A 23275-nucleotide genomic window follows, 5' to 3' on the forward strand; every position below is an offset into this window, starting at 1 on the left:
GTGGTGGTATTGCTAGAGCTACAGTCACCTACGTTGTGGTAATCTTTAGGAAGAAGATGCTGGTCGGTGCCGACGGTGAGAACTCCTGTGTTGATGAGACCTTTCCTCGTCATAAAATAAAGTATCCTCTCCACTTCCTGAACACATCGGATGCGCACGAGACCCCGGACGATGATGTGAGGAATACATTTCTGAGGAGTAAGAGCTTCCTGTGTTTGGAAATAAAACCAAACTGTTAAAACCAACCAACCAACCAAAAACAACTCTTGGTTCCTCAGAAAGTGAAACGTAGCATTACCGTATGACCCGGCAATTCCACTCCTATGTATTTACTGCAAAGAACTAAAAACATAGGTTCAAAAAAAATTCACAGCAGCACTATTCAAATTGCCAGGACAACCAAGTGTCCATCAGTGGATGAAAGGATAAAGGAAAGGTGGTCTATCCATACATGGAATATCATTTGGTCATAAAAAGAAATGAAGTGCTGATGCATGCTACAACAGGAATGAACCTTGAAAACATTATGCTGAGCAAAGAAGCTAGTTACAGAAGGCCACGTATTGTATGATTCCGTTTATATGAAATACCCAGAACAGGCAAATCTTATAGAGACAGAAAGTAGTTGTCAGAAGCTGGGGGAAGGGAGGAATGGGGAGTCTCTGCTTAATGGGTGTGGAGTTTCCTCTTGGGGTAATGAAAAAGTTCTAGAACTACATAGAAGTGATGGTTACACAATACTGTATACGTATTTAATGCCACTGAATTATCCATTTTACAATGGTTAAAAGGGTAAAAATGGTAAATTTTATGTTGTGTGTTTTACTACAATTAAAAAAAAAAAAAAAAACCTCTCCAGGTAACTGGAATCCATCATTTATCACTAAGATATAGTAAGACCAAAGGAAGGTCTGCCTGGCGAAGGAAAAAAAGGAGAAAGGGACAAAAGAAGCACATAGCAATCTGCATTTTATCATCTAAGTTTCCCCTCGCAGAGAATGACTGACCCGAATGACTGACCCAGGAGTGTGGAGGCAGACCATACCACAAATATATTCCTGATTCAATAAGTCACACAACAAAGGCCATTACAGAAACCCAGGATGCTGCTTGCACTGGCAGCAGAAAAAGCTGGACACTCATCACTGATAAGACATGGGGGGAATGGACTTAGGAACTTGTTAAAAAAAAAAAAAAAAAAAAGACACTGCCTTTCTCTTTTCACCCCAGCAGCTTTGGCAAGTCCTTGGTCTGTTTCAAAGATTCAAGAGTAATGTGGCCTCTGCCCAGTGTCACGAAGTTAGAACAGGCTTGGGCCATGCAGGTGGTGGTGGAGGGGGGGAGAGGGCCCACCTTGGCCTTTCCTCTACTTGTCCCCAAGCCCCAGCTCCAACAGAACCTGAACACAGGAAGATGACTATATACTCAAAATGTGAAAGAAATAACATGTACAACATTGGCTTGGATTGCTGCAGAAGATTAAAACACGTGTTTGTATACATGACGTTAAAAAAAAAATCACGATGAAACATCCCGCGCTCCGCAAAGAAAGATCCCACATGCCACAACTAAGACCTGACGCAGCCATAAAAATAAAATAAATAAAGATTTAAAAAATCATTTCAAAGTCTGACCCCTTTAAAGCAACCATATTTGAGTTTTCCCACTAGAGTATTAAATAGATACAATACTTGCTATCTTATTACAAATTAAAATAGATCCACACTGATAAGTGGAGGATTTTTTTTTTTTATAAGATTCTTCTCCTGTATAAGTCAAATTTCAAAGTCAACTAAAAAGTAATGGGAAGAAAAATGAACCCAAGGCTGTTTCTGAAAAGTGCATCTTCACAACTTATTTACAGGAAATTCTGACCAGTTTTGTTTAGTTCAGCAAACGTTTATTGAATACCTCCCTCAAGCCTGCTGGAGAGGAAATGAATAATTCTACCTTGTCCAATCCACTCACCTGGGTGTAATTCATATAAACTGCATTTATAGCCAAAACTTAATCAAGTCATCTCAGACTGGAGTCTAATCCAGTGAAATACCGGGTTGGAACTGGAATATCTTTCTTTAACCAAGATTTCTTTGGCAGTCTTGTAAAATGTTCTGCATTCAGCAGTCACTCAGATAATTGCAGAAGAAATTAATAAATTGGAAAAACACTAGCGTCAGGAAAGCCTCTGCTTTAAAAAGAAAACAAAACTCGTGGTCCCGCCCTGCCCACCCTCTAATTTATCTTCATCCCTTTCAAGGTGGGCACTGTGTGAGGGCCCTAACATTTATTCAGTCCCAGCAAAAAGCGAATCACTGGTCTCAGATGCTTGAGGATAACCAGGTGAGTCAGATTCCCTGCCCTCGAGGGGTTTATAATCCAATCTTTAATGTTTTATTCTTTTTTCTCCTGGTATTGTCACTGGAACTCCTTGAACCGAATTTTGCACCATATAACTAGAGAGTGAAGAATTCTGATGACATATGGTCTAAAGTGGTGGTCCTCAGGAAGGGGAGACTTTGCCCCCATTTGGCAATATCTGGAGACATTTTTGGTTGTCACAACTGGGGGAAGGGGGTGCTATGGCATGTGGGGGGTAGAGGTCAGGGATGCTGCTTAAACATCCTACGATGCAGAGGACAGCCCCGACACACAGAATATCCACCCAAATGTCAGGAGTCCTGAGGTGGAGACACCCGGATCCAAAGGTTCCGTCCACAGTCAAAGCAACTTCTCTCCTTAACAGAAGTCTGTGTCCATGTGCTGCTGGCTAACGCACCCTTCACTCACCTTGCAGTTAGTGTACCACAGGGCGAGGATGAGGTTCCTCAGAGCCAGGTACATGGTGGGGTCTCGGGAATACTCTGGGAACTCATAGAGCTCGTCCAGCTCCATCACGTCTGGCCTCACGCACAAGGCTTTGCCGCACTCGTTGGGCTGGTAGAAAGGCTGGAAGTACCGGTTCATGCCTGGAACTGAGAGAAGACGCAGAATGGGCAAACCTCACAAGCTGTAAATTCTAAATCTGGCTAAATTGAAGAGCAAAAAGAAACCAGAAAGGAGAGCCTAGACAAGCTCCCCAGTCTGTCCTACATAAATATTTCCACTTCCTCTGTCCAGTTAGACAAAATAGGCGTGAATTAAACAGTTTTTTTTTTTCCCATTCGTTCTTCAGAAATTCAATTTCTGTGGCATGGAAATTTTTTTTTTTTTTAATTTTTTGGCCACGCCACACAGCATGTGGGATCTAGTTCCCCGACCAGGGATCAAACCTGTGTCCCCTGCATTGGAAGGACGGAGTCTTAACCACTGGACCACAGACCAGGGAAGTCTGGAATTTTTTTTTTTAATTTTTTACTGTGGTTAAAAAAAACACGTGCCATAAAATTTACCATCTTAATCATGTTTGAGTGTTACCATTCGGTAGTGTTCAGTATACTCACATTGTTTTCCAACAGATCTCCAGAACATCTTCATCTTGCAAGACCAAAATTCCAAGCCCAACTGAATGCCAAGTCCCCATGGAAATATATCTTAAAAGCAACTTTCATTGGAATTTTTCTGATTATAAAATTAATAGGTTCATAGAAGTAAATAACAATCACTAACTACTGATAATCCTTGAGCGGTGTTAACATTTAGGAGTATAGTCTAACCTTGGTTCTGTTTCTATGAATAGAGAATATAAATATAACTGATATTTTTTCTTACAAAGCCAGAACAAAATGCAATAAAAAGGCTGTTTTTCCTACCTGCTTTTCAAGAACAGTGTCCCATGTCATTAAATATGACTTCAATGGACATATAATATTATCCTATTTATTATTTAACCACTGCCCTATTGCTGGGCACTTAAATTTCATCCAATTACTTCACTATTATAAACAATGCCACACAAATCTTTGGACTTACTTTTGATCATCTTTGACAATTTATTTAGGATAAATTCCTACATCCAAAGAACATCTATTTTAAGGTTTTTGATTCATGCTGCCAAATTGTCCTTCATAAATGTATACACTAATGGTATCTGAGTTGCCTGTTTTATTCCTCCTTCATTAATACTGGGATTTATCACTTCAGCTTTGATTTTGACCACACCTGCATTTTTAGAGGGCCCAGTGTTATTAGTTAAAAACCTTAAGATAGGGCTACAATGTCAAAACCTACTTGGCACCATCAAAGATGAAGTTTGTTAGTGTGCAGGAGATGATCTACCATTCTTGCTTGTACACCAAGAATTCTGATGGAGAATTTTAAAGATCCCTTTAAAGTAAATGGTTATCAGTCTGCCTGCCTTGACCTGAAGTTTTTCCAAGAGTGGGTTGTTTGGCTGAGATTAGCAATGGCATAATTAGAAGCAGAAAGACTCGGGGAGAAAAAAGAAGGGTGGCTCATAGGGTCAAAACTTTCTTCTGGCATGTCAGAGCGAGTAGGTATTATCATCAAATTATGCAGCTATCCAACTTTCAAAGAAATGCTCATTGAACTCCGTAGGCATGATTCCTGGACAAGTGTTACAGGCTTTCCCACTGACTGAGGGCAAAATTAACTGTCCAATATATACAAATGATACGAGTGATCCACAGTGAAACCAGATCCGTGAAATAATGAGGTGCTTTGTAGCAAGCTGCAGACATTAAAAAAAAAAAATCTTTTCCGTTCTGCTCACCCACATATTTCCAGGGCAAGGGCGGAGGGAGGAGGGAAAGCAGGGAGGGCCAGGACCAGCTCTCACCCAGCACACAGGGGACTGCCTTGGAGTGCTCCAGCTTCCCAGGACTGGCATCGCTGGCCGCGCGGTGCGTGCTGGTGCAGGACGGGCTCATGCCAACGCAGTCGGGGTAGTAGGCAGAGAGCAGGGGTGCTGCCACGCTATCTTTCAGCAAAGGAGGTAGGATGAGCATGGAGTACCACCAATGGTTGGAAACTTCCGACACTCTCTGCAAGGGGGCAGAGCAAAACGAAGAGGGACAATGGCAACCAAGAAATGTACATGCAGATGGTTCTCGTCGTGTCATCCATTCTCATTCATCCTTAACCCTTCTACTCTGCCTTCTCCCACTCCATAGTCCTAGACCAGACTTCTGCACAGGAATATTCAGAAACAAAAAATGCCTGATGAGACCTGGAGAGAATGTTTCCTAGGCCGAGTTTTTTCAGATCTTCAGCAATGGCCTCCCCCTTTCCCTCCCTCAAAAAACCCCACCAACACCAGGTAAGTCTTAAAGCTACCCCCACTGACTATACCGCAAGCCCAGGTTTGTTTGAGTCTGACATGAGAAACTTATTTCTGTTCCGTAATCATTTATCACCCATCCCTTCCCCCTTTTAACTGAGGATCTAAAGATAACTGAAATTACAAAATTCAGCAGAAAAAACTATTCTCTGGAGTAGCAGTCCAAACAGTACTGCTTTTTGCCAGAGGCTACTGAAAAAACTTCAGAGGGAAAAGTACATGACAATCATCAAAATAAAATGCTCCATGTAGAACTGAATTGAAAAAGCTATTTTCAGTCTTAAAATATGTGATCATATTCCAGAGCTGATTTAACATATGGAGTCATTCGATCAAAGCAGCCCCGTGATGACTAACTATTGTGATAAAAATAAAATTTACCTGGCTTCTAAAGCGAAACTGCCACATACCCTATGTTAGGCAGCCTTCGCTACACATGATCTTGAATGTACGCTCCAGGAACTCTAGGAACCTGATAGAGGAGAACTCTGGGCTCAGGGACCCTCTGATGCTAGTTATCCAGGCTCCACGCAAATGCCACTTGCCATCAAGCAGGGGTTTGTGATCTCACGATGCATTTTATTTGCCCTTCAAAGTCCAAATCTGGGGCAAGCATTTTTCAGCTTACTACAAACCCTAACAGCCCCCATAAGTTACTCCCAGCTGCTACACACATTTATTTTACTTGCCCGGCCCGTGAAGGCTTTTCAGTTTGCAATCTTTGTCCTCAAGGCTTGTTTTAGGTTTGGCTACCCTTGAGCAGCCTGTGCTGGACCAAAAAGAAGGAAAGCTTCAGTTCCTTCTCCAACACACCAGGGCTGCCTCTATGGACCCCCTTCCTGGCTCAGACAGAGTAAAACTGGGTGTTCAGTACCTGACACTCAAAATGGACCAAAGAGGGCAGAATGTAGATGCCTTAAAAAAACAAGAATCCCCCAAAATAAAATAAAGTAAACCAACCAAAAAAAAGGGGAGGAAAAAACAAAAACAAACCACATACCCAAGCGCTCCCCATTCTAATCCACTTCCTGGGCTTTGCAGCTGTGTTGGGAAATTAAGTCAGGACCCAAGAGAGACCCTGCCATTGCTACCTGCCCCAGGCTTTCTTCTCCTTGGAAGCCCACCTGAGGGCGCGCCAACCAGCCTCTGGCTTAGCGTAGGAGAAACTCAATGACTGGTAAACAAACACGTGGTCTTGCTATTCCGAGTGTGTTAGCACACTCACCATTCTGGGACACCTGACTATAATTTTGTCAATATGCCATCAAATGTTCCACTCTCGCTTTTAATACACATACCACTGAAGAAACTGTGCTGGATACAGTCAGTCTATTAGCATATTTAATGAAATGCCCACTACACTCGGTTAAAAAGTTGTCTCCCCAAATTCACGTCTACCCAGAACCTCAGAATGTGACCTTATTTGGAAACAAGGTCTTTGCAGATGTAATTTGTCACACTGTAGTAGAGTGAACCCTAAATTCACTCTAATGTGTCCTTATAAGAAGAGAAGAGACACAGGGACCGGGAGACACACAAGAGGAAAAAGGTCATGTGAAGATGGAACAGAGATTGGAGTGATGTGGCTATAAGCCAAGGAATGCCAGGGATTGCTGGCAGTGCCAGAGCTGGAAAAGGCAAGGAAGAATCCTCCCCTAGAGACTTCAGGGGGAACACGGCCCTGTTAACACCCTAATTTCAGACTTATAGCCTCTGGAACTATGAGACAATAACCTTCTGTTGCTTTAAGCCCCCCAGGTGGTGGCAGGTTGTCCCAGCGGCCCTAGGAAACTAATACAGGCACTCAAAATTTAGAAACTGCTTTAAAGGTAACCCCAGAATCCGTATGAATAGAAAAAGGGTAGCAGGTATAGGTGACATGGCTATAAACCTGCTCCGGACTCTTTCTTAACCAAAGACAAAAATAAATAACGGGCAGATGAATACCCAGGGACTCTTCCAAGCTTTTTAAAGTTCTTATATCCCAAGAATATGGCCTCTGTCCTAAAGTTCAGACTCCTTGCGCGCAAAATGGTCTGAATACTAGGGGAAATATTCTTAAGGTATTTGTAAGTGTTATTTAAAGTTATTTTGTCCTTTCTTTCTGTAATGTCATCCTGTGTACCCTAAATCCAGAAATTATTTAGGCCACTGCTTTACTATGGAAATGTTTGACGGTACAACTGTTTTTGTTTTTTTAATGGGTCTGTGTGCGCACGCACGCACACGCGCGGGCATCTCACACAGTCCTTTATGTAACAGAATAGATATGCTAGGTGTCAATTCTCCCTTTGCCTAAACATCAGTCACAGTCCCTGGGTTTCAGACATCTAGAAAAACTACAAACTATCTTGGATCGCTGTAATGCAGAATAACTCAGAAACTCAGAATTTTAAAAAATCATTTTCTGAAACAGCTATTGGATCTAGCTATGTGGCAAAATTGGCCAGCTCAGGTGGCAAAGTTTCCTAAGACAGATGAAATGTGATGAGGCTCTGCCAGCTGCTTCCCCTTCCACATCTGGGCAGGGATGGGACAAAGCAGTTATGCTGAGGTCAGAATACACAAAAACACTCTCACAGCTGAGTCTGGGCCAAGACCATCAAATTATGGGCCTCTTGTTCTCTTCCTGGAACGATTCAAGTGGAGAGAAGGTCATAAAGTCGCCCTTGAAAAACAAGTATAACAAGTCTAGTCCCTGTAGGAAGGCAAGGTGTCCGTTTCTTCCTTTTTGTTTCCTTTTAACATAGAGCAATAACATTTTAGTTTTTTTTTTTAAGTTGGGAGAGGATCACCCACAATACCACTATTGTTAGCATTTTCATCATGTTATCCTGTTAGATAAAAACCCCTTGGATCAACAACCAAAAAAAGAGAGATACTCATAAAACTGTTACTGTCATTTACTTATAGCACTTATCACTGAAGGCGTGACGCACTCTAGGCTAGAACATGCAGAAAATACTCACGAGATCCTCTGGAAGGGAACAATGATCTGAGGTCTCAGGCTGCAAAAACAATACAAAAAACAAGCATTAATTAGGTTTAATTATAAAACATAGTCTTAAGTGTCAATTACCTTCAATAAGATACCCCTTTTCACTGATTAGACTGGTAAAAAAAAAAAAAAGTGTGATAAAACACCGCATGAGTGAGGGTACGGGGAAGACAGCCTCTTGTGTAAAGATGTCCTGGGTGGAAATCTAAAAGAATGTAACCACTCTGGAGAACAGTTTGACAAAATACGAAACTTTTAAATGCATGATAATTTGGCATTATCTTGTATCTATGCCCAGCAATTCCAGCCTTGCTATATAGACATACCTCAGAGACACTGTGGGTTCAGCTCCAGACCAACCATTCCAATAGAGCAAATATTGCAATAAAAGTGACTCAAACGAATTTTTTGGTTTCTCAGTGCCTATAAAAGTTATGTTTACACTATGCTGTAGTTTACTAAGTGTGCAATAGCAAAAAAAATTACCATACATACTTTAATTGGAAAATACTTTATTGCTAAAAATGCTAACCGTCAATGCAGGGTTGCCACAAACCTTCAATTTGTAAAAAAAAAATGCTTATCTGCGAAGCGCAAAAAAGCAAAGCACAATAAAACAGGGCACACCTGTATTTTCTAGAGAGACCCTCATCCATGTACACCAAGAGAAGGATTAGAAAATGTTCAGAGGAGCACTGTTTTTAAGAGACAGAAGATAAACACAACCCAGAAGTCCATCGAGAGTAGAATGGAGAAATAAACTGTATTATAGTAAGAGAATAAACTACAGCTACATGTTACAACATGGACGCCCCTCACAAACATAATGGTGAGCGAAAGAAGCCAGACCCCAGAGCATACATACTGTCTGACTCCATTTACATGAAGTTCAAAAGCAAGCAAAACAGCCATAGTGTTGTGAAGTCAGAGGGGTAAGCAGAGATCTACAGCCGTACCACCCTGGATGTGCCTAGTCTCTCTGGTCTCAGAAGCTAAGCAGGGGTGGGCCCGGTTAGTACTTGCATGGGGGAGAAGAGTTAGTAGGTAGTTACTCTGGGGAGGCAAGGGATGGACTCTGTGAGTGAAAAGGGGTGCAAGGGGGCTTCTGAGGGGCTGGTAAGTGTTCAGTTTCTTTACTGGGAGCTGGCTAAATGAGGACTCTGAAAATTCACTGAGCTATGCATTTTGACTTGTGCATTTTCTGTTTGTATGTGATATTTCAATGAAAAAAAGTTACCTAAATAAACTGAAGACTGGCATGCCATATGGCCTGGGAAATCTGGCCCTTGGAATATATTCCAGAGAAACTCTTGCATGTGTGCATGCACTAGGAGAGACGTGCAAGAAGGCTCACAGAGCGCTGTGTGTAGCAGCCCCAGACCAGAAACAACCCTCACACCTACGAACAGGAGAATAGACATGTTGGGGTAGATTCACACAACGCAAAACTACACAGCAGGGAAAATGAATGAACCAGACCTGCAGGCATCAACGTGGATGCAGCGGAAAAACCTCAACGTTAAGTAAGAGAACAAAGCTGCAGAGGAATACACACAATAGAATACAATTTACAACCAACATAAAAATATGCAAAACTTTACATGTTATTTAGAGTGTCATACATATTTATCAACTCTGTAACAAAAAGCAGAGGAAAAATGAATACAAAATGCGAAATACTGTTTGCTCTTGTAGGAGAGGCAGAGGAAGAAAACTACTGGGGGGAACCCAGGGAGTTGCAGAAGCACCGGTAACGCTCTGTTTCTAAAACCAGGTTGGGGGGCACACAGTGAGTGTTCACCTTCATCCTTTATTCCTCACACACAAGTTATAAATACTCTTCTGGGTCTAAGAATTATTTCATATTAAAAACAACTGGATAGGGACTTCCCTGGTGGTCCAGTGGTTAAGAATCCACCTTTCAATGGAGGGGACACGGGTTCGATCCCTAGTCAGGGAGCCAAGATCCCACATGCTGCGGGGCAGCTGAGCCTATGCGGGGCAACTACTGAGCCCGTACACCACAACTACAGAGCCCACGCGCTCTGGAGCCCGCACACCACAACTAGAGAGAAGCCCGAGAAGCCCGTACGCCACAAAGAAGAGCCTGCGTGCTGCAATGAAAGATCCCGTGCGCCACAACTAAGACCCAATGCCAAAAATAAATAAATAAGATTTAAAAAAACAAATAAACAAACAAAAAACTGGATATACTCTGACACAGCAATTTTATTTCTAGAAACTGATACTACAAATACACTAAAAATTAGCACAGATACAAAGCTATTCATTACAGCACTCTCACTAACGGTAAATGTTTAAAAGTCACCTAAATGCCCTTCAGTCACACCAAATTCATCATGACATATCCATTCAGTGGACTATTTACTACACAGTCTTTAAAGTGAAAGAGATCTTTACATACTGAAGCATATGTAAAGATCTTTAAGAAGCATCTTTAAGAAATATTAAATGACAAAAAGCTCCAAAACAGTGTGTGTTGTTTGCTACAATTCTTTTTAATGCTGTTCTACAAATAAACCTTTCCAGACTTTGTCCTTGACAGAAGATCAAACTGAAAACCAAAAGGGTTTGGGTCAATAAACACCCTTTAAATAAATATTTCAAAAGTTCAGGCTCTGGGTGGTAATCAATCGCAATGGAGCAGGAGAGTCTCAAAGGAGGATTTCTTGGGCAGGGGTGGGGGAGGAGATTTAAAAGATGTGATACCATCCTTAGAGGCTGGGATCTAAGAAGATCATAAAGTCTTCAACTTGAAGACGGATGGAAGAAGAGAAAGGCATTTAAGTTTTTCAAAAACAAGGACTCTGACACCTCAGAGCTCTCCTGGAAAAAAGTACTTGATGTTAAAATACATCCAAGCAGGTGATGAATCAAAATAATGGGATAGAAGGAACTGTAGTAACAGAAATTGTGGGCACCAGTAATTGCATATAAGTGCAAGAGTAAACAATGAATGGGATATGGTCATAGAAAAAAAGTGATATTCCAACAGAGCAAACTAAACTAACACAAAACAGCAAAACCCTAACAAAAATGGGAGAGAGAAAAAGGGGAGGTGGGCTGAAGTATGGTGTCATTTACTTTTCCCTCTGTCTTAGCAGGGTGTCAATTGATACAACCTAAAATTGAAACATGCAATTTTGTTAAAAAGCTAGAGCGATTCCAACTTATCTTCATCATGTATTTTCTTAACCTTTTAGGGAGTTTTTAGAAACTACTATTTCTTGAGATGAAGAAATAACTGTCCTATGTCCAGCAATTTCGTATTTCACTTTGGCTTCTTTTACTTACTTTAAATTATGTTGTACTGAACTGAATCATTTTACATAAAACAAGCATATACAGCACTCCTCCTTAATATGAAGTTATCTATCTGCCAGGCTTTCTCCTTGTATACATGAATTCTCTTGAATGAATCTCATTTAATAATGGTTATTTCATGATGATGACTGCATGAATTTTTTAAATCTTTTTTTCTATATTGCTTGAATTTTTCAATGATAAACAAATATCATTTGTCTGAAAACAAACTCATTCTAAAGAAAACAGACTTTTCAAAAACTACATAGGGGCTTCCCTGGTGGCGCAGTGGTTGAGAGTCCGCCTGCCGATGCAGGCGATGTGGGTTCGTGCCCCGGTCCGGGAGGATCCCACATGCCGCGGAGCGGTTGGGCCCGTGAGCCATGGCCGCTGAGCCTGCGCGTCCGGAGCCTGTGCTCCGCAATGGGAGAGGCCACAACAGGGAGAGGCCGGTGTACCACAAAAAAAAACAAAAAAAAACATAAATTGAAGAAATTGTAAATGACACACCTGAAGAAAAATCAAGTAATCAAAAAAAGCAACATGGATAATCTGAACAATTAGTAGAGATGAAGTCAAAGTTAGATTCAATTATCTGCAAGTGAAAAAGAGGAGAGATTATGGATAACTCTAAACAGTGGTTAAACCAAAGCACAGTACAAAATGATTTTAATGTGAACTTTTAATATAAAAATCACACCTAATATTTAGTAAGGTAACATTAGTATGCAAATATTCCAATATATATATTTTTGGAACTGTTCAGAAACTTCACAGAAATAGGTTGAGTGAAAATGACCCAAAGGCTAGTAACTATTAAAACAGTCTGCTATTTTTGACTGCTCCTTGGCTGAACTCTTCTTCAAACGTTACAATAACATGCCACTGAGTCTACTTTTCCCTTGAGAAGTAATCTGGAGCACAGGTGCTGGTTAAGTTCAGTGCAACCATATTGTTCCCGCCAGCTGGACATGCTCCCCTTCACCACACAAGCTCATGGTCCCTTCATCACTCAAACCCCAGTTTCCTTTGGTGTACCCACTCAGTCTGGAAAATCAATTACCCATTCCCTCGGGGTAAGCCCCCTCCCATTTTTTTCTCTTCTATCCCTCAGAGAGGTCTTCTACTCTGGAGGCTGAGCTCAAGAATCAATTTAGGGCTAAACTGAAAGGTTTTAGAACAGGATTTGTTAATTCTGGGACCCTGACCCCTGACCCTGAAAGATCAACGCTTTCCACTCTTCACTCCCAAATCACCAATATCAACAATAAAAGGATTCCACCATAAATACCAGTGGCATTAAAAGGAGAATTAAGAGAACACTGCAAACAGCTTTAAGCTAACAAACTTGACAATGTAGATGAAACAGACAAATTTCTTGAAAAACACCATGTTCTAAAATGGATAGAATAAACCACCTAAGTAGCTATGTATCTGTTATAGAAACTGAATTTGTAATTTCAAAACTTCTCACAAAGAAATTGGTCCAAACGGCTTCACTAGTGAATTGTACCAAACACGAAATAAGAAATAATATTAACCATCCACAAACTTTTCAGTAATAGAGAAGGAAGATATACTTCTCATTTCATTTTATGAAGCCAGTGTAACTCTGACAGAAGAACCTGACAAGAACATTACAAGAAAAGAAAATGACAGAGACTAAACCTCATGAACACAGATACAAAATCCTTAACAAAATATTAGGAAACTGAATCCAACACAATGAAAGGATAATACATTGAGAACAAGTGGAATTTTTTTCCCCCAGGAATGCAAGGTTGCTTCAACATTCAAGAATCAGTGTAATTCACCACATTAACAGATTAAAGGAGAAAAACTGTATGATCATCATAAAAGATACAGAAACAGTATTTGAAAAAATCTAACATCCTTTCATAATAAAAAGTTCTCAGCAAACTAGGAATACAAAGGAACTTCCTCAATCTGATAAAGGGCATTTGTGAAAAGCCACAGACAACATTACACATGATGATAAAACACTGAACACATCACTCCTAAGGTCAGGAACAAGGCAAGGAAGTCTGCTCTTCCACTTCTATTCAGCTCTGTACTGGTGGTCCTGACCAATGCAATAAGGTAAGGAAAAAAAATGAGCAAAAGGACAGTTTTTTAAAAAAGCAAAACAGTCTTTATTCACAGTTGATATTGTAGAATTCCTCCCAACAAAAAAATCTACAAAAATATAAATGGAATTTAAAATGAAGTCAACAAAGTCTCTGGGTATAAAGTCAATATGCAAAATTAAACTATTTCTATATAACTGCGACAAACAACTTGAAAAGTTAAAAATAAATTCTACTTACAATCACAGAAAAAATAAGTATCTAGAAATAAATTTAACAGAATACATTCTCGGTGAAAACTAGAAAACACTGTTGGGAGAAATTAAAGACCCTGAAAAGATGGAGAAACAGACCACACCCATAGGTCAGAACAGGGGTCGGGAAACCTTTTATTTATTTATTTTTTTGAATTTTATTTTATTTTTTTTATACAGCAGGTTCTTATTAGTTACCTATTTTATACATATTAGTGTATATATGTCAACCCCAATCTCCCAACTCATCCTACCACCACCACCGTCCCCTTGCTCCCCACTTTGTGCCCATACATTTGGGGAAACCTTTTCTTTTAAAGGCCAGATGGTAGATATTTTAGTTTCTGCGGATCACATGGTCTCTGCTGCAACTACTCTGCCATTGTAGTATGAAAGTAGTCATACACAATACATGATGAATGAGTATGGCTGTGTTCCAATAAAACTTTATTTACAAGAACAGGTGGAGGGGGCCAGATTTGACCCATGAGCCATAGTTTGCTGACCCCTGGATTAGAAGACAAAAAAATGTAAAGATGTCAATTCTCCTTCAAATAATTTATAGCTTCAATCCATTCCAATCAAAATTCCAAAAGTTTTTGTAAATACTGACAAGTTGATAACAAAATTTTTATAGAAATGTAAGGACCTAAAATAGCCTAAACAATCTTGGAAATAAAAAAGTTGGAGGAATTTATACTACCTGAGTTACTATAAAGATACAATAATCAAGACAGCAGGGTACCGGGTTAAGGATAAACAAAGAGATCAATGGAATAGTGTCCAGAAATTGGCTACAGGTATGGCCAGCTGACTTTTTTATAATGTTGCCAAAATAATTCAATGGGAAAAAAATTGTCTTTTGGACAACTAGATACTTATATGAAAAAAATTTGAATCTTGACCCATATCTTACATCAAAACCAAAAATTAACTTGAGATAGACTAGTGTCCTAAATATAAAGGCTAAAATAATAAACCTCCTCAAAGAAAACATAGGAGGCTGTCTGTGCAAGTTGAGAGTTGCAATGATTTTGCAGAAAAAATACAAAAAGTTCTAAGCATAAAAAAAAAAATGGATACATTAGGCTGCAAAATTTAAAAACTGCTCATCAAAGGATCTATTAAGAAAATGAAAAGGCAAGACAAAGACAGGGAAAAATATTCAAGATAACATATCTCATTTCCAGGTTACATAAAGAACTCCTACAAGACAAGAGAAACCCAATTTTTAGGAGACTTGGACAGATATTTCTCCAAAGAGGAACTATGAATGGCCAATAAGCACATGAAAAGATGTTCCACATCACTAGTCATCAGGGAATTGCATTTTAAAACCACAATGATAAAACAATACATACCCATTAGAATGGATGACATTAAAAAAAAAAAAAAGTACCACCTCCAAATGTTGTAGTCTTGGTACAACAACTGTGCAAAACCATTTGGTAAAAAAAAAAAAACAAAAAAAAAAAAACAAAAAACCATTTGGTAGTTCCTTACACATAAATTTACCATATGACTCAGCAATTTCCTATGTATTTACCCTTCAGAAATGAAAACATAAGTCCACAAAAACACTTGCATAGAATGTTCATACAGATTTATTCATAACAGCAAAAAATTTTAAACAACACAAATGCCCTTCAACAGGAGAATAAACAAATTGTGATACATCCATACAATGGAACACTGCTCAGCAATAAAAAGGAAAAAACTACTGATCCATGCAAGAACATGGATGAATCTCAAAAGCTGTTTTACTCGGTGAAAGAAACCAAACGCTAAAAAGTATATACTGACTGATTCCATTTTACAAAGTTCAAGAGCAGGCAAAACTCTGTTTAGGGTATGGCAGTCTAAATAGTGTTTGCCTCTGGAGGGAGGGAAGGAAATGACTGGAATTTTTTAGGGTGGTGGAAACATCGTGTATCTTGACTGGGGTACTGGCTACATAGTGTGGACATTATCCAAAACTCAATGAAATTCAATTAAGATCTGTGCATGTAATTACAATATGTAATTATACCTCAATTTTAAAAACAAGACGTAATTTTACATCTATTAAAAATATCACCACTCAGTGTAGGTAAGGTTTTGATAAAATGATCACTCTGAGCTATAGTTCTTTAAACCTTTAAAAAGTTTTAGATATTTGTATCAAGTGCCTTAAAAAAATGTGCCTACCCTGGCGGTCCAGTGGTTAGGGCTCCGTGCCTCCAATGCAGGGGGCACAGGTTCGATTCCTGGTGGGGGAACTAAGATCCCACCTGCCACATGGCACGGCCAAAAAAAAGTGCCTACCATAGATACATAATCAAAGCACAAAAAAAGTTCTAGCAGGATAAATGAGTCGTTAAGAATGGTTATCTATTAGGGTGGAAAGGAAGAGATGGTTAAGGGGCACTTTCATTTTTTATTTGTAAATTATATGTGTGTGTATATATTTACATATACATACATATATTCAATTTACTTTTTTTAAACCCGAGATTATATTCATGTAATAATTGTGTAAAATTTAAAACAATAAAACACAGAACTCCTAAATGTTCATACCCTTTTTCTCATCATTTCACTTTGCAAAATCTTCCAAATATATTTACAATAATTATGAGTCACTTTAATAATATTTGTATCTTAAATCCCAGGCTTTTAAAAACTTGATCATAAACTTTATAGAGCTTTTCATCATTTCTTTAAAAAGAAAATATTCTGCTCAGGATAACCGCATATCTTTGTGAATATACAGCAAACCACTGAATTACATACTTTAAAAGGGTGAATTTTATGCTATGTGAATTAAATCAAAATTTTCAAAAAAGAAAGCCTCTTGCTTCTGAGATTACAATGATTCCTAATATTCTTTAATGTACTGATGGAACTAGAGACATTTTGTAGATGAGTGCTTTAACACATTTAAGCAATTAACACATTTTTAAACGCAAGTAATTATCAAATCCCAAAACAGGCACACTATACCAACTATGGAAGACTGCTAACAGTCCAAACATATATATCTTTTTCACCTTACTAACAAGATCCTAATTTTGATTCTGTTATAAAATATTTTCTTCCAGTTATAAAATATTTTATAAAATATAAAACACGCAACAGTTATAAAATATTTTCTTCCTTGGTCCCTACTGCTGTTCAGAGTAGCTGCATGATACTATTCTGGCCAATGAGCTATAAATAGAAATCTACTGCTGGAACTTCCAGGAAAGCTCCTGGTTTCCCAATAAAAGAGGGAGAGACTTGGCTTGGAATACCCCAGCCTTTCCCATCTTTTCTGCTTTGAAGTTGGAATGATGGCTGACAGTGCAGTAATGATCTTGTGACAGAAATGGAAACTAAAAGGAGACTTCCTTGGATACCTACACCAACTCTGGACTGCCTGTTTCTAAACTGCTTACAGTGAGAGAAAAATAAAAGCCTTATTAATTGGTCAAGCCATTGTAGTTGAGATTCTTTTATACGTAGGACAATATAATCCTGATACAATGATCAACGGAGTTATTGAAAAATATACACCATTATTATTTACTGACAAATAAATTAACATATCAATTAATTCAGAAGGAAAGCCAACAGAGATCATACCTTAACAGCAGTATTTGGTTTCATACCACATCGGTACGTCCTTGCTATCTGTGGAGTCAGCTGGATTTCCTTGGTAAGTTGCCTCCATTTCCTACACTCAGGTTTTGTACATTGAACCTAGATGGAAAGTAAGAAGTCAAGATCAATGGGTTGGCACCTCGTGAACTATAGCATTTCTATCTTCCACCTCTCACTTTGCCATCTTCTTCACATGATTTGGTCAACAACCGTTCAGCACTTCCAAGTAAATACCTTTTCTTCCCCTTGCGCCATCGCCACCCATAAAATCCACTTTTACCCCATCAGTCTAATTCCTGATTCAATACTAGCTCAGGCTCCCAGAAGTGCAAAGGGGATCTTAGTACTGTTGTCAGAATGGCTTTCTAGCTCTAACCTAAGGAAACAGAGTTAAATTTAGTTGCAGGTAGTCAAAAAGTATCACACTAAAAGCAATGTGGTATCCTGGATTGCATCCTGGAACAGTAAAAAGACACTAATGAAAACACTGAAGAAATCCAAATAAGTCTGTAACATACTTATTAGTACTGTACCAATGTTAAGTTCTTAGTTCAAAATATAATCCTGGTGTGTTAGATGATAACAGTAGGAGAAACTGGGTGAAGGATATACAGGAACTCTGTACTATCCTTGCAAATTTTCTATAAATTAAAAATTTTTTCAAAATAAAAAAGCATGCAGATATCCATCTGCAGAAGAATGAAGTTGGGCCCCTACTTAATACACATACAAAACTTAAAATGGATCAAACACCTTAATGTAAAGAGCTAAAATGATCAAATTCTTAGAAGAAAATATGAGTCAGTCTTCATGACCTCAGATTTGGCAGTGGATTCTTAGATATGACACCAAAAGCAAAGCATCAGAAGAAAAAATGGATAAATTGAACTTCATCAAAATTTAAAACTTCTGTGCACTAAAGGACACTATCAAGAAGTGAAAAGACAACCTAAAGAATAGGAGAAAATATTTGCAAATCACTTATCTGATCAGGGCCCAGTATCCAGAATAGATAAAGAACACTCACAATTCGACCACAAAAAGACAAACAACCCAATTTAAAAATGGGCAAAAGACTTGAATAGACATTTCTCCAAAGAAGATATACAAATGCCAGCAAGCACAGAAAAGATGCATTAGTCATTAGGGAAATGCAAATTAAAACCACAATGAGATACCACTTCACGCCCACTAAGACAGCTATAATTTTTATTATTTATTTATTTATTTATTTTTGCAGTATGCGGGCCTCTCACTGTTGTGGCCTCTCCCGTCACGGAGCACAGGCTCCGGACACGCAGGCTCAGCGGCCATGGCTCATGCGCCCAGCCGCTCTGCGGCATGTGGGATCTTCCCGGACCGGGGCACAAACCCGTGTCCCCTGCATCGGCAGGCGGACTCTCAACCACTGCACCACCAGGGAAGCCTCAAGACAGCTATAATTTAAAAAAATGGTAAACATGAGTTGGTGAGGATGTGGAGAAATCTGAACTCTCATACATTGCTGGTGGGAATGAGAGATGGTGCAGCAGTTAGCTATGGAAAAGAGTTATCAGTTCCTCGAAAAGTTAAACATAGATTTACTATGATCCAGCAATTTCATTCCTAGGAATGTACCCAGAAGAACTGAAAACAGATGTTCAAAAATATTTGTATACAAATATTCACAGCAGCACTGTTTGCAGTAACTAAAAGGTAGAGATGACCCAAATGTCCATCAACAGATGAAGGGATAAGTAAAATGTGGCAAATCCATAGAGTGGAATATTATTCCCCCATGAAAAGGAATGAGGTCCTAATACATGCTACCACGAGGATGATTCTCAAGTGCACTACGTTAAGTGAAAGAAGTCAAATATGAAAGGTCACACACTGCATGATTCCCTAATATAAAATATCTAAAATGGTAAATCCATAAAGACAGAAAGCAGATTAGTGGTTGCCAGGGGCTGGAGGCAGGGAGGAATGGGAGGTGACTGCTGAATGGGCACAGGTTTCCTTTGCGGATGCTGAAAATGTTTTGGAATTAGACAGAGGTGGTGGTTGCACAACATTGTGAATGTACTAAATGCCATTGAGGTGTACACTTTAAAACGGTTAATTGTATGTGAATTTTTTGTGAATTGAAAGTTATGTGGGGACTTCCCTGGTGGCTCAGTGGTTAAGAATCTGCCTGCCAAAGCGGAGGACACGGGTTCGAGCCCTGGTCCAGGAAGATCCCACATGCCACAGAGCAACTAAGCCTGTGTGCCACAACTACTGAGCCCAAGTGCCACAACTACTGAGCCTGTGCTCTAGAGCCCGTGCTCCACAACAAGAGAAGCCACTGCAGCGAGAAGCACGTGCACTGCAATGAAGAGTAGCCCCCCCTCGCCGCAACTAGAGAAAGCCCACTTGCAGCAATGAAGACCCAATGCAGCCAAAAATAAATAAATAAATAAAATAAAATTTAAAGTTATGTGAATTTCACTTCAATTAAAAATTTTTTAAGTATGCAGAGAGAAGCTCAAATTACCTGTAATATTAAATAAATTAGCAAATCATTTATTAAATGATGTTATATTTATATTATATATGCAATTGCTAAAATATGTTTTCAAAGAACAGCTAGATAGAAAAATGATATAGTTAAATTAATAAAAAAACTCAGTTAGCAAAAACTTACATGCAAAGTATGATTTTAAACCTAATTAGGATTTGTATATAAAGCATAAAATTGTGTTTAAACATACACAGAAAAACATGAATAGAAAAAAAGATGAGAGAGATATGGACCAAACAGCACTGACTATCACCAGTTGGTAATGAGTCTTTAGTTTCTTCTTTACACCATAGGTTGAATTATGTGATTTCTGTACAAAAATCAAAAACGTGATTTGCTTTAACAGTTACAGAAAGAATAAATGTAATAAAAGAAAACTTTCCTAAAAATTGGTATTTTCATCCATTCCTCTTGCATTTAGCTCTACAAATCCTTTACAGAACAGTAAAGCGTTGTTATCTTCTTTACCCAGTAGGGAAGCTGCTGGTCTGCCATGAAAGCCTTGGGGCTAGGTTCAGTTTTTCCATTGCTAGTCCATATTTTTTTCCATGTAGTATATTTGTCATATCCATCCTTATGGCTGAAAAAGAATAAAAATAAATATATCAAGCTATAAGTTATTCAGGTTTTCAAAACAAGTGGCAGAAATCTTACATAAAGGACTTAACCAGCCATATTTTAAGGAGGGGGGTAGTTATCATGGCACCCATAAAACAGGTGGCATTCCTATCAGTTTTAGTACTTAAAACTATCAAGAAGGGATGGTTACCTGTCTGTCCAGCACCCTCTAGTTGTCAGCATCCTCCCCCTAATCTTTGCATTCTGCCCCCATGCATTGGCACAGAAGAAGCAGCTCCTAGATTTTTCAGAATTTGCAAACTAAGGAGAATAACTGTCTCACAGCAGATGCTTTTTGAGCGCTGAGTGTGCACACACATAAGTGTACACACATGCAAACTACAGCATCAAAGTCCTGGCCCACCGGTAGTCAGCACAGGTGTGGCTCAAACAGTGGAATAATTCAGTAAGCCTGGGGGCTCAGTCAACCATCTGACCCCCTCCACCACCCAAGCCACCATCCCTTCCACCACGGAAACCTCAAACAATTATCAGAACAAACCTTCTATAGTAATGGTCAAAGCATTCATTACAGAAATGCTCCCCACAGGAGAGGTGATACCACCGGGATGTGTAGCCATTTTTGGCACATCTGAAAACAGCAAAAACGGGTAGCTTTGGTAATGAATAAACATTTCTTCTCTTTTTTTTTTTTTTTAACATTTATCAAATCGTTTAAAAAAAAAATTAATCAAGCACCTCCTAGGAGCCCTTTTGCCTTACCTCCAACAGACAGAATTACAACAACCAGAATTATAACAGGGGAATCCTAACAACCAGATTACAACAAGGGAAATGGAAAGGCCAACTGATACATAACAGTGCATGGTGAGGACACAGGGACTTAGATCAGTGGTACCCATCAGAAGGGCCTGGGACTTAGCAGTTTTATCAAGACTCCACGGAGTGATGATAGGGTTTTAGACATGAAAGAAGGGATGCCAGTGGCCTTGCTGCATGTGAGTGAAGGAGCGAAGTGCGGTCTTTAGTAATAACATCTGGCCCGATACTAAACAGTGAACGAATCTGGCCAGCTGGAATGGGACCATCCAGCATGCAATCTAGTAAATACAACCTACCACACAGCTAATCATGTAGTCAAAGAAGGAAATATAATGCCACTATGAACAGTAACACCACCACCTCTTTGTGATTAAAAAAACAAAACAAAAAACCAAAAACAACAACAACAAAAAAACCCAGGATATGTTTTCCAGGTTTTACTGAATGTTAACTGAAGATTTTTCTCTGGAAGTAAAAGGTTATGCTTCCGTCATCCTAATAAGAATGGCAAGAGTACAGTTAGCTACACAGCTTTAATGAGACCTGTATATATCTGTTGGAGGAGAAGGTATGTTATATGAGGGAGAAAAGCAGCACAGGGAAATAAGCATATACTCGTCTCTCCAGGGAGGTCAAGGTTCTCTCTCCTCTGCCCTCACCTCTTACCCCCATCCCATCCTCAAACTGTCCCCCCTGCCATCCCCTACCACCAGAGGTATAGCCATTGTGGATGGGACTGGAAGACACGGATTGGCAGAGTTGGGCGTGCTGTATACAAAATGGACAGACAATGTCTCTGTTGTTGGATAACAAGTATCTCTATGTATCTTCAGGAAGACTATCTTTGAGGATGAAGGCTCTCACCCGCAGGAAGGTGAGGCCAAGACCCGCCATCTAAACAGACCTTTCAGAAGCACTGGCAAAGCACACGGGACACGCGGCTGTACAGCCGGCTTTTTCGCATTTCCTGTACTTCTTCTCTGACCCACCATCTTCATCCTCGTCTGCCGTCTCTGTGGCCTTTTTCTTCACCTGAGAAAGAACCAGCTGAGGTTAAGAGTACACCGGCAGGGCCAAAGGTAAAGGCGGTGGGAGGTTTACTACTGAAATCACTTCCACGTTAGAAGTTCTAAACGTGAAGATCAACAGCATCCTGGCAGTGGGGGAGGGGTTGATGATACAGCCATTTCCCTGAGACTGCACTTTGCAAATAACTCGCTAATTTGCTAGAAATTTAGAACTAGCACTTTGACAACAGCTCTCTGAGTAGAGAACTAAAATGCGTATGAGCTTCTCTTAGGAAAAAGCTGTTTCAACTATACTTCAATAAAAAAATTAAAAAATTTTTAAAAAGCTGTGCCATCAGAAATAAAAGCCACTCTCAAATCAAGATTTTTTTCTTTACTTAGTTATATCCTCTCAGTATTATAGATTTTAAAAACTAGACAAATTCTAGAAAAAGAATTCCATCATTCAATATTTTTCTTTAAAAAAAAAAAAGTCCTACAGGAGAGATGGCAGCAAGTAACCTGCTAACAGCACCCAACCAACTACAAGCTGAGGTCCAAATTCCTATGAATGACACCAAGAGAAGCATGATCTGACCCCAGCTCATATCCTGGAGGCAACCCTACAGCTGTGATTCTCTGAACACCCCATGCTGATTCACACTCTGCGCCTTTTATCTCCGCAGTTCCCTCTGCCAGATAACACTTTTTTCCTACATTCTATCACTTTATCACACTGATTGTCCCAAGGTGAATTTCTTCACTAGACTGCAAGCCCCTTGAGGGCTGGAATTATATCAACTCT

General features: G+C 39.4%; 1 protein-coding gene across 7 annotated transcripts in view; it reads right to left on the bottom strand.

Annotated features, from left to right (window-relative positions):
• Positions 1–23275, bottom strand: part of KDM1B (lysine demethylase 1B) — a 56067-nt gene that overhangs the window by 28981 nt on the left and 3811 nt on the right. For 6 of the 7 annotated variants that reach the window (XR_014326529.1, XM_082848492.1, XM_082848494.1 and 3 more), the window contains 8 exons: positions 22368–22495; positions 21183–21272; positions 20531–20642; positions 17503–17619; positions 8206–8244; positions 4736–4940; positions 2788–2972; positions 33–209 (listed from right to left, as the gene is read on the bottom strand). Coding sequence is in view for 6 of the 7 variants with exons in the window: in XM_082848492.1 (XP_082704618.1) it covers positions 33–209; positions 2788–2972; positions 4736–4940; positions 8206–8244; positions 17503–17619; positions 20531–20642; positions 21183–21272; positions 22368–22495 (1053 nt within the window). In the remaining variant the exon portion in view is untranslated. The remainder of the gene's footprint in view (positions 1–32; positions 210–2787; positions 2973–4735; positions 4941–8205; positions 8245–17502; positions 17620–20530; positions 20643–21182; positions 21273–22367; positions 22496–23275) is intronic. The other variant, XM_082848493.1, reaches the window with a different exon arrangement.

The sequence above is a fragment of the Leucopleurus acutus genome (assembly GCF_964270905.1).
Source record: "Leucopleurus acutus genome assembly, chromosome: 10".
NCBI classification, from domain to species: Eukaryota; Metazoa; Chordata; class Mammalia; order Artiodactyla; family Delphinidae; genus Leucopleurus; species Leucopleurus acutus.